The sequence below is a fragment of the Hippopotamus amphibius genome, chromosome 12 (assembly GCF_030028045.1).
Source record: "Hippopotamus amphibius kiboko isolate mHipAmp2 chromosome 12, mHipAmp2.hap2, whole genome shotgun sequence".
Lineage (NCBI taxonomy): Eukaryota > Metazoa > Chordata > Mammalia > Artiodactyla > Hippopotamidae > Hippopotamus > Hippopotamus amphibius.
Window position 1 is genome coordinate 37,695,582 of NC_080197.1, and position 11,684 is coordinate 37,707,265.

The 11,684-nt window shown below is 51.2% G+C and overlaps 1 protein-coding gene across 4 annotated transcripts; it reads left to right on the forward strand.

Annotated features, from left to right (window-relative positions):
- Positions 1-910: 910 nt before the first annotated feature.
- Positions 911-3,519, forward strand: NXT1 (nuclear transport factor 2 like export factor 1). 4 transcript variants are annotated; one of them, XM_057700783.1, is made up of 3 exons: positions 911-1,226; positions 2,099-2,377; positions 2,843-3,519. In XM_057700783.1, the coding sequence occupies exons 2-3, from the start codon at positions 2,230-2,232 to the stop codon at positions 3,322-3,324; spliced, it is 630 nt and encodes a 209-aa protein (XP_057556766.1). In that variant the 5' UTR covers positions 911-1,226; positions 2,099-2,229; the 3' UTR covers positions 3,325-3,519. The 4 variants fall into 4 exon arrangements, with proteins under 4 accessions (XP_057556766.1, XP_057556769.1, XP_057556767.1 ...); XM_057700786.1 differs by having other exon boundaries at positions 2,346-2,377; XM_057700784.1 differs by lacking the exon at positions 2,099-2,377 and having other exon boundaries at positions 2,640-3,519.
- Positions 3,520-11,684: the final 8,165 nt, after the last annotated feature.

An 11,684-nucleotide genomic window follows, 5' to 3' on the forward strand; every position in this document is an offset into this window, starting at 1 on the left:
TGCCCTCCCACCCTCCCACTGCTGGCTCCACTGCCTCTCAGGGTTAGAGTCTTGTGTTTTCACCAGAACTTAGCGCTGGGTAAATGTCCTCCTAACCAGGTTTTCTAGGACTGGAGTGGCTCTGTGACTCCAGGCTGTCATTTAATTTCTGTCTTTCAGACTCCTCGTTTATAAGATCAGTAATAATGATGCCTCCCCCAAAGTTATGAGAATGAAATGAAGAGGGTTGACATGGGAAACATAAGGAAACTTAAAAGCAGTGCAACATCCAACCCAGGGGTCATGCAGGAGGTCAACTCTCGTATTCATTCTAGAGATACTGTGATTCGGAGTTCTGTACATTAAACTCCAATTTCACTCGCTTGGGCTTTGTAAAGACATTGCAGTGTGAATGCGGCTCCAAAGACGCCAGTTCAATTCACCTTTTCACTCAGCCTGCAACTTATTTGTTTATAATCCACACTTTTCATGGGGGAGGTCACCTACATGGAAGAGTTCACCCGGTTTCTAAACTTGTGCTGAACCCTGAGAGCAAGCGTTCCCCTAAGAAAGCAGGCAAAGGTGTGCCCTAGCGTAGCCAAGGTGAGGTGAACGAACACACCCTGAAGATGCGGCAGCATCATTAAATTAGTCCTGCCGGCGGTTTCAGCGCAGCCGCGAGGCAGCCCCGCCCCCAGAGTCGGGGGCGGGACTTGTGAGGCTTTGCCCAGTCAGGGGCCCCACCTAATCTCGGGCCGGAGTCTGTGACCCGGATGGACCAATGAAGACTCGAGCGCGGATTTGCCGTTGTCTTCTGGAACAGCGTCTCTCCCGGAAGCTGACCTGACTATGCCACACCTGGGCGGGGCTAGCCTGCGCTCCGCCTTCCCACTGGCTGGCACAGCTGCCCGTCTCGGGGTGGGGGCGGGGATCGGTCACTCGCGTCTGCGCGTAGCTGGAAGGCCGCGCGCGGGAACCAGCGGAGGCGCTGACGAGACCCCGCAGGTCCTGGGAGGAAGGGGCGCGGTGGAGGCGACTCTTCCTGGGCCCCCTCGGGCGAGCGGCGGAGGAGCGCGGAGCCTCGGCGGTCCCGGCCCGACCGTCGGGGGACTCAGCGGAGCCGCGCCCCTCGTGACCGGAGCCGTCCACGCCGACCCGGCTCATTTGCCGCACGCAGACCCGGCTGACTGAGGCCCGCGCTGACCCGCGCTGACCAGGGCCGCCGTCCGGCCGTTATTCCCGCGCAGGTAGGTGCCCCTAGCAGGTCGCTGCCCCCCACTCGGGTAGGTGCCCCTCTGTCCGTGGCCCCCGCGTGGTGGGGATGCCGGCTGGTCCCGCAGCGGGTCTTGGGCGGGTCGCAGCCCCGCGGGAATGATCCTCTTCGCTGTGGACGCCAGGGTGATGGGGAGTCCAGCGAGGGAGACGGGCCTGCAGAGGGAAACGGCAGACTGACGGTCCCGGACCCCTGCGCCCTCAGACTGGACCCCAGAGGGGCAGGACCCGGTGAGAGGACCGCGCTGTCCCGGCAACAAGTTCCTGTAGATGACAGATCAGGGGTGTGCCCGCCAGCGACCCTCATCCACACCTGAGTTTTCTTTTCTCATTAGAACATAACGCCTCATCCGTTCGCGGTGACCCTTAAAGGTCGCGGTGTATGTGAAGCGCTAGGAAATAGCTTGGAGTGAGTGTGAGGCTGGACTTGAGGTCCCTGAGGGGGTGGCAGGACCCGCGTTGGCGCCTGGCCCCCAGCGGTCCTTTCTAGGCCAGAGCTCCCGCCCAGCCTCGCCAGTTCTCTCCTGGAGGCTTAGTCCTCCACCTTCCTCCGCCCTTAAGAGTGCCTGACTCCTTCCCAGTCCTGCCTGGGTTCTTTCATCTCTTTCATAAGTTTTTTTTTTGTTTTTGTTTTAAGTTAAGGTCGTTGAAATGAAAAAAATATTCAGTATTTAAGTTTGTAAATCTAAACACAAACCACTGTTTTAGTAATGTTGTCCTCTGTTGGATTTTTGTTTAGTGAAATGTTTTAATCATGCAAAAAAAGAATATAACACTAATAATTGTACCATACACTGAAAAAAAGCAAATAATAATTTTTCTTTGTGCTTTTGGACCTTTTTTTAAGGATACGTGATACTTCGACTACAGTTGAAATTCTTCCTTGCTGCTACCACCCCTCACCCCACAGATTTTCTTCCATCTGGCCCATCCTTCCTCGGCTCACGGGGCTCCCCTGTGCTCCCAGGAGCTCCGCGTATGCCCTCCTCATTCCAGTCAGTGCCAGCTTTACTTCTTAGAGCCCATCGTGAGGGCTGTGGCCACCATATTGGTCCCGTGCTGTCCTCATGCCATTTGTTCTCTTATCCTCTTAGGAGATCTGCTTTCGCCCTCCCAGGCCCTGTAGGTGAGCTCACGATAGATAGATTGGCCTTTGTTGGGCTACTGTTCCCTTCCCTGGGGTGCGGTGTCTTTACCCGCTTCTCTAGGGCAGTCACATCTGTTCCATGTTTCCAGGAAAAAGCGGCCTTCCGCAGTCCAATGTACTACAGCTTATAAGATGAGACCGTTAAAATTCATAGTAATAGCTGCCACTGCTGACGGGGTGGGTCTCGGGCTTTTTAACTAAATGCGTGGTGTACGTGGCTTCGTTTCATCCTACACTGCAGTTCTGCACAGGTGGGGATGGTCGCGTTTAAAGTGAGCAGACCGAGGCCTAGTCAGACCAGGCGTCAGCAACAATGACGCCTAGACTCACCTCTCCACCTTGTGTAGTCGTTCTGCCACCAACAGAGGAGGAAGATTGTTCATTTGTCGGGCAGGATGGACGTTGACATTCACATAGGGTCTCTTCCACCTTCCTGCCCCACAGCCCGGCTCCCCCAGGTACAGGAAGCAGCTGGGCAGAGGTCTCCCTCAGCGGGGCCAGACATGGCGTCCGTGGACTTCAAGACCTACGTGGACCAGGCCTGCCGCGCTGCCGAGGAGTTCGTGAACGTGTACTACACCACCATGGACAAGCGGCGGCGGCAGCTGTCCCGCCTGTACATGGGCACGGCCACCCTGGTGTGGAACGGCAACGCTGTTTCGGGACAAGAGTCCTTGAGTGAGTTTTTTGAGATGCTGCCTTCCAGTGAGTTCCAAATCAACGTGGTAGACTGCCAGCCCGTTCACGATGAAGCCACCCCGAGCCAGACCACAGTCCTCGTGGTGATCTGTGGGACAGTGAAGTTTGAGGGCAACAAACAGCGGGACTTCAACCAGAACTTCATCCTGACGGCGCAGGCTTCACCTAGCAACACGGTGTGGAGGATTGCCAGCGACTGCTTCCGGTTCCAGGACTGGGCCTGCTAGTGGGGCGGGGAGACACCCCCAGCCTGAACTCTGTGCTCACTCGAGTCTGAGGGGCCCTTTCTGGACGTACACTTGTTTGTCATAGCTGCCTTTTCAAAGTAGTAAAATTCTCTATTTTTGTACTCACCTAGTAGAGACCTTGGTTCTGGAAATTCTGATGAATAAAACGATAATAGGAATGCTGCTTCTTTTCTCCTTGGCTGATGTGTGTGGGAGGTTTTGGGGAGGGGGAGCAGGAGAAAGACGGTTAAAGGCAGCAAGCTCAGCAGAAGGCACTGGAGAGGCTGAGGTCCCGGGCCGAGCACCTGCCCCAGGCACAGGTGTGCACACAGGTGTACCGGAGCTGGGCTCACAACCCGAGCACACAGCAGTCCCTTGGGACACTTAGAAAATCACTAGGCTGCACATCCCAGACCAACACTTCCTGAAACTCTGAGTGTGGGGCTGGGCATTGGCATTTCACAAAAGCACCCTAGCTATTAAGACACATCAGAATCCCCTAATGAGGTGGCCAGGCCCTCCGTTAGCACCTGTGCTGGGAATTACATGAATGAGAACAGGTGAGATACCTGGAGTTAGTTAATAACTGCTTGCAAACGAAGCGGCTACGCTGACTACTCCCTTACAAAGAGAAGGAGAACTGCTTTTTTTTTTTTTTATAATAAATTTATTTATAAATTGGCTGTGTTGGGTCTTCGTTGCTGCACACGGGCTTTCTTTAGTTGCGGCGAGCAGAGGCTACTCTTTGCAGTGCACGGGCTCCTCATTGCCATGGCTTCTCTTGTTGCAGAGCACGGGCTCTAGGCATGTGGGCTCAATAGTTGTGGCTCATGGGCTCTAAAACACCAGCTCAATAGTTGTGGCGCATGGGCTTAGTTGCTCTGCAGCGTGTGGAATCTTCCTGGAGCAGGGATTGAACCCATGTCCCCTGCATTGGCAGGCAGATCCTTAACCACTGCACCACCTAGGAAGCCCAGAGACTCTGCTTTTAAGAAGAAGATGTACTGAGGTGGGGCTGGGGGGCGTCAGAATTAGATGCTAGTTTTACTGACCCTGAGAACCAGCTCTAACTGCATTTCTCTAAAGTAAAAAGAGTAGGAAATTAGAAGTTTCTCTCATCCTTTGATTAGTAGATGAGTTCTTGCAGACACACAGCTTCCCCAGGTAAATCTGTGAAAAAAGGTCGGGCTAGGGGTGTGGGTTAGGATTAGGATTGGGAGAACTCGATGTGTAGGCTGCACAGATGACAGGGACTCTAGCCTGGGCTGTGCCGTCCACTGGGGGTGGCTGGGCAAGGCAGGCATTGCTGCTGTGTCAGGAAGGATCTCAGTCCCCTCTGACTGAGCAAAGGGGCCTGACTCTGGGAACTGGATGGAGAGCTGGTGGGACAGTGGCTGCTGCACAGGGGACAGCAGGTACTTAAGGGCAAGCCTTGGTCAGTTTCCCAGGCTGAGATGCAGGCCTAAGCATGGAGCCTGGCCTGGGGGGTGTCTTGGGCACTGGGTGATTGGGCCTCGGGGAGAGTCCAAGAGGAAGGTGGACATGGTCCTCAGGGCTTGTAGAGTCACTAGGGGAGCAAGAGCCCCCCAGAACAGGAGGTGTGTTACCCAAGGACAGATATCAGCAATGTTGGGGGTCTCAGAAAACTCACTCAAGTGCCCCAGTAGAGAAAAGATCCCAGGTTTAGAGACAGCCAACTCTTCTTACAGAATGCCCCTCTCCAAAGGCTCCTGACAGAAAAACTCAGGGGTGATGGAGGTGGGTGCAGGGATCCAGAGGGGCGCCAGCCTGGCTGAGGGAAGGTTCAGGCACAGAGCCTTCTAACACTTGAGGCTTTAGGGGGATTTAGGTGAATGCAGGACTGTTTCATCTGCAGGTGAGTACGTGTCATCAGGGTGCCCCCACTGAAGAGCATGAGCAGACCTCTGACCCCATCCCACAGAGAGCTCGGTCAGACATCACTTGCTCTGTGGGTCTTGGCTGGGTGGACCGAGCACCCTGGTTTGACCAGGACTAGGGCTTCCCTAATGGGGCTGTCAATGCTAAGATCAAGAAAATCCCAGGAAAACTGGAACTAGTTGGTTATCCTACACTCAGCCCAATTTCTGCCACAGACTAGTAAACTCTAAACAGTATGGTGGCCTCTAGAAATAGGGGAGGAGGGGAGTGGGGTGGGGCCATTAGTGCTGGGAGCAGGAGGGCATCAGGCTGTCCCACTGGGCCTGGTGTGTGGACATGTCCCCCAGCCACTTGAAATGTGACTCGTGTGGCTGGGGCACTGGATTTATACTTTAATTTCATCTTGGGTAGGCACGGTGGCTGGTTCCTACTGTACTGGTTCAGAGATAAAACGGAATGCTCGTCCAGAGACAGGTGGCTGGAACCCAGAAATGTGTGTGGCTGGGGCCTGGGAGTCAGAGGAGACACGCACCCCTTCTTAGCTGGAATGGGGCTCAGAACCGACCAGGTTGACAAGAAGCGCAGACCCCAGCTGCCATCTTCTAAGGAGAGAATTTCTCCTGCCCATCAGGAGGCAAGCCCAGAAGTATCTTGTTCCTTGACTTCCCAAGCATATCAGTATTACTGAACTCAGTTCTGGGTACTAGATTCTCGAAAATCAGTACTCGAGAGGGAAGTATTGGTAGAAATGGAAAACATTGCTTTAATCAGAAAGCTGGCCATCTGGGGAGAGGGCAGACTTGTGTCCTAGAAAACCAGCTCTGAAGATTCTGCTTGGCCATGAAAGTTTTAAAGGGAAAAGGGGAAGTAATGTCAGTTAATCACGGAGCTAGGGAATCAGACTTGTAGCCATCTCCCACAGCATGCAGGCTTGTCAATCCTCAAGATCTTTATTTATTTTTTAATTAAAAAAAATTTTTTTTGGCCGTGCCATGTGGCTTGCTGGATCTTAGTTCCTCCACCAGCGATCTAACCCAGGCCCCGGCAGTGACAGTGCCAAGTCCTAACCACTGGACCACCAGGGAATTCTTGTGGTGATCTTTCATTAGATGCTGTCTTGTTCACAGTTTATTCACGCAATTACTGAAGGAGAACTTAGAGATCTGTTCACCTGCTAATTATTTTTCATTTTTATTTCTTTGATCTACGGAAAGAACCAACAGGTTAGGCGATGTATTGTGTGATCAAAATTCTATAGGTGTGCTAGGGCAGGAGATGAGTAGAGCATAGGGGCACCTAGTTTAAGGTTAGTGACAATATAGCTTTGCTAAAGTGACAAGAAAAAGGGTGTCCCTTCTCTCTGAAGAGAGAGCTCTCTGCTCTTTGCTGCCAAAACTGCTTACATCAGGATCTTACCTGCTTCCTCCTTGAAATGAGGCGCAACACGGGCTTGAAACTGCTCTGGGAAAACCACCCTAAAGGAAACATAGATGCAATTTGGATCCAGACGTGAAGACGCTCCCTGCCTGCCCTCTGCCCTGCTCTTGCTTGTGGCCTCGAAATTACTGTTGAGTTGTTGCTTCCCAGATCCGAGATGGAGGTGAGCCAGCGGATGGGTCAGTCAGCTTACTTTCCGCGACTCACGTGAAGTATGAACACTCTTGTCTTCTCACAGGCCAGGTGGGAGGGGAAGGGACAAGGCTCCTGCTTTAGCCTGAAGATTTACCCTGAAGTGAGCTATCTCACCATCTAAGGAATGGTGCCACTGCCGCACATGCTCTCAAGCTCTCCTGTCATGCCCGTGGGCCCAGCTACTGCAGCTCGGCCCTCCCCTCTCACAAGGTGTCCCCTCCCTCAAACACTCCCCCAGCCACCCCCAATCCCAAACACAAAAGCCTGTTGTGCTTTTATTCAGAATTTCAGAACCAGAGGCTTCTATAGGGCAAAGAAAAAGATAGGTGGTTAAAAGCTAGCATTCAGGCCTGCACTTCAGCACATCAGGGGCTCGCAGCCCCTCAGAAGGAGTCTTGAAAAGAGGCAGACCTGTCTGTGATATGAATATGAAACAATCTTTGAGATTCTTTGATAGTCAGAAAACGAAGTTCAAACATTTTATAAAATATTAACAACAGTTGTCACAAGCAGCGAGAACAACAGCTCAAGAATTGCTCAAGGTACTTTGCACTACTTTTCAACCTCACTTTACAAATGAGGAAATTGCTTTGTGTTTAAAAAAAAAAAAAAAGAAAAAGATTCCATACAGGCTTGTTCTACACGCACGGACCTTCTGGAAGGAGTGGCAAAAACGTTACGGACGGCAGTCCTTAGGAATTAGGTTCTAGGGTTTTAACGTGGAGACAAGGCATTTGCTGCCGAATGTCCGCTTAGACTTCATTTTTTATACAGTGCGCGCATCTTGTTTTTTAAATCAAAATCTCACTTAAGAATCAGGACTGTGTTTTTGCAGCCAGAAGTAAGGGGCATTCAAGTTGCGGGCATCTCGAGGAGTGGCCTTTTCCCCCAGAGGGCAGCCTGACCAGAGCCTAACCTGACCAGTGAAGTCTCCAAGTAGATGCTGCTTTGAAACTTCCTGGCTTCTCAGGAAAATGGATGTTTTAAACATTTAAAAATCACCACCTAGCCTTGTGAGAAGTTAGCGTAAAGTGTGGATATTTTGCCCAAATCTAAAGCAGGTGAAGACGTGCCCAAAGTCACACTCTTGATGGAGCCTCAGCTGCCCTAACATGCTTGGCCTGACTCACTGGCACCTGACCTCGCAGAGGACCGCACAGCTGGGACCGCACCAGAAAACCCCTGCCTGGCCCGCCGCCGCGGGTCTGCCCAGAGGGTGGGACGGGGTACCAGACTGCCCCGAACGCAAACCGCGCGGCCGCCACCCCGAGGCCCAGACACAGGCGCTGTCTCTGCGTGTCCGCCGGCCACTTAACCGCGCCTCCCCGAGCACAAGGCGACCGAAATCATCATTCGGCGATGGCCCAGGACCAATCGGAAAACTGTGACAGCCGATAGGCGTGGAGTGCTTCGGAACCAGGGGCGCCAGCCCCGCCCCTCCGCGGCCGCTGGGCGGGGCGGCCGCCGGTGGGCGGGGCGGTCGGCTTCTGTGCTCCTCCTTGGGTAGTTTAGAATGGCACGTGGGGAGTTCCTTCTGGTCTGTTTCTATAGATTTGCTTTTAAATCAGATCATTTGCTGGGTAAAATAGCCTACCTTCTTTATTCATTATAATATAGTGAGCATTTCCTCAAGTAATTCAAAACTTTTCCAGGTTTATTTAAGTATAATTGACAAATTGTCTATAAAGTGTACATGATGATTTGATAACCACATACACTGCAGAATGGATTACCACAAGTTCCATTAAACATTTAAAATGTTATTTTAATGACTGCATAATAGACCAGTGCATGGATATAAATTATGCACGTTGTCTCCTTTTGGGCAAGTAGGTTGTTTCCAAGTTTTCACTAAAATAATTACCTGAAAGTTGTTCACTCCACTTCTTCAGGATGGCTACAGGGCGTTACATGGAGATAAACATTTTATTCCAACTGCCCCTGAGATTGCATTTCCCATGCAAACTTCTGCTGCATCACAGGTTATGTTTAACTTCGGGTCAATTTGTCCTATTCCTTGGTTTATCATTGCTTTTTATAGTATTCTCTTGTCTCTGCCATGTGTACACGTAGATGAGTTGTCTGTGTTCTTTGTTAGTTTTGTATTGGGCTGCTGGTGTTTTTTTCCTTGTTTTCCTTGGCTTCTTTGAATAGCCTAATGTAACTTCTACCTTGGAACCTGATCAGGTAGCCTTTATAAAGGGAACTGAAGATAAAACTTATAATAATTATATCCAGTTTCTTCACTTGGTCAATCACTAAAGCTATTATGACCCTAAATAAAGAAGTCCTTTCAGCATTGAACACTAACTAACTTGGGCAGCACACAGAATCCTGGCTGCTCTTTCCCACATATCCTGCTTCTATGTCTACATTCTAAATACTTCATGTGCTCTTTTAAACACTTAGGATCCTTGTTAGTGACAAAGTAAGACTGCAGTGGTTTTACAACATTTTATATGAAATTGTCCTATAAAAAGCAGTGCATCACCTATTTTGATATTCTGTGTTGAGGCAAAGTTGATTTCAAAGCATTTGTGGCCAGATTAAATTTATCCAAATGTGATGCTCACGACAAGAGGATATATGTACTTTTTGTTGTCATTGTTGTTTTGCTGGGTCTTAGTTGCATTAGTTGCAGCAGGTGGGCTCCTTAGTTGTGGCATGCATGTGGGATCTAGTTCCCAGACCAGGGATCGAACCCAGGCCCCTTATATTGGGAGTGTGGAGTCTTAACCACTGTGCCACCAGGGAAGTCCCAGGATATAAGTACTTTTAAAACATATGTGTTTTAATGGAATCAATTCTTCCCCAAAAGAAGGTGCTATTTGTATATTTCCCATCTCCTATCATGAATTATCATATAGGCTTTTCTTGGACACATTTTATTTGGGCTCACATCCTGAAGACTGACTATTTTTTGAAACAATCAAGAGTTCTGATAAATAGACTATCATGCTGAAGACACTGTTCATGTGTAAAAAATGTCTTGCTTAACATCGTTTCAGCCCATTGGTAAGGATGTGGAGAATCTGGAATCCTTGTGCACTGCTGGTTGGAATGGAAAATGGTGCAACTGCCATGGAAAACAGATATGGTAAACACAGACCTACTATATGACCCAGCAGTTCTAGTTCTACTTCTATCCAAAAGAAATGAAAGCAGGGACTCAGATACTTGTACACCAGCATTCATAGCAGCCACTGGCATACGCGCACCCAGACCATGCCCAGGAGGGCTTGGAGGTGAGAGATGGCAGTGATGCGGCCAGGCAGTCAGGCAGTAGGGCTGGATCCCTGGCTTTTGCAAGTTCCCCCCATGTCCCCCTAGCATCTTAGGAACCACACTTCTCAGTGTTCACTTTTGGATTCATGCAAACCAGACATGAAACTTCTAGGATGTTATTTAATCACACCCTCTATAGTTCCCTTTTGATGTTTACCTGATCTGACAGGAGACAGTGTATTCTGCTGTAGCTGGGTGGGGAGGCATGTGGTCTATGCAGAGCTGAGCTGTGGAGGTTCAACCCTGGCTCTGTCTTGCTCTCTGTGTGATCTTGGGCAAGTTACCTAACCTCTCTATGCCTCAGTCTCCTCAACTGTATAACGCGGGTAATAATACTACCCTCTCACAGAGTTTTGTGAGAAGTCACTAATACCAGTAATGGGGGGTGGGGGGATAGTAATGACCCACCTTCTGTAACCATCAAGCACATTCTGTTCTCATTATCTTGAGACTTGGGACCAGTTTGGAGGAAGTTGCAGGAAGAAATCGGGGCCCTGGGTGAGGGAGGGCAGGAGAGTCCTACGCTGGAGAAAGACTAAACTCTCAGCGTGTGCACCTGGGGCTGAGCCTGGCCTCCAGGAACTGGGATGGCTTCTGGTAGACCTCCTGAGAAGGGGAGCGACTGCAGAATCCACTTGCAGGTGCCTCTGGAAGGAGGAAGAGCCCACAGGTGTGTGAGGAGGGCAGGGCTGTTCTGGAACCAGCAGAGTTCCGCCATGTTTTTTAGCTGCATCAGAAAGTAGAGATTATGTGCGTTTGTACAAATCAGAAGCTAGAAAGTAGGGCGCAGACAGATGGTAGAACTGCTTTGTCCTGTTTGGGCTCCACTGTCTGACCCACTTCCCGAGGTCCCTGGCTTCTGCACTGACTGCACCCCGGGAGGGCAGGTGGGCACAATGCTAGGTGTCACCGTAGGCGCCAAGGAGGGCGTGTGGCATGTGCCCTGCATGGAAAAGCCAGGCCCAGGCAAGCTGAGCACCCTCCACTGCCACATGGCCTCCAGGCTCCCTGGCCCCGGGCTCCTTCCACTATGGTGGATGGTCACACTGCGTCCATCAGGGCGAGGCCTCCCATTCTGTGATACACCTGAGCGTTTATAGCCCTAAAGACAAACGCTGCTGTTAAGTACAGTTATTTTCAATTGCTCCCATTCCTCCCGCCCTGACAGCATGGAAAAGAGGCTGCTACCTGAAGCCTCCCTGCCTGGACCCTCTCACCCGGGACCTGCTCCCCGGGTCCACACTGCATCCCAGCCGCTTCAGGCAGATGCTTTACAGACTGTGACAGAGATGGTAGGAGAGAGGTTGTTCTAGATGACGACTACGCAGAGGATCTGCCTCATTTCTGGACGTTGTCTCCACTGCGCAAACTTAACTAGAAGACACCGGATGAGAGGTCGGCCCAGGGTCCTCTGGTCGTTTGGGAGAAATTAGGACAACCGGAGACTTGGAGCGGCAACGTGAAGCCTCCGGGATGCGAGGGTCCGTGCCCTAGGGTCGACGGCGGACGGCCGACGGCGCGCACACGCCCGGGAGCTATGGCCC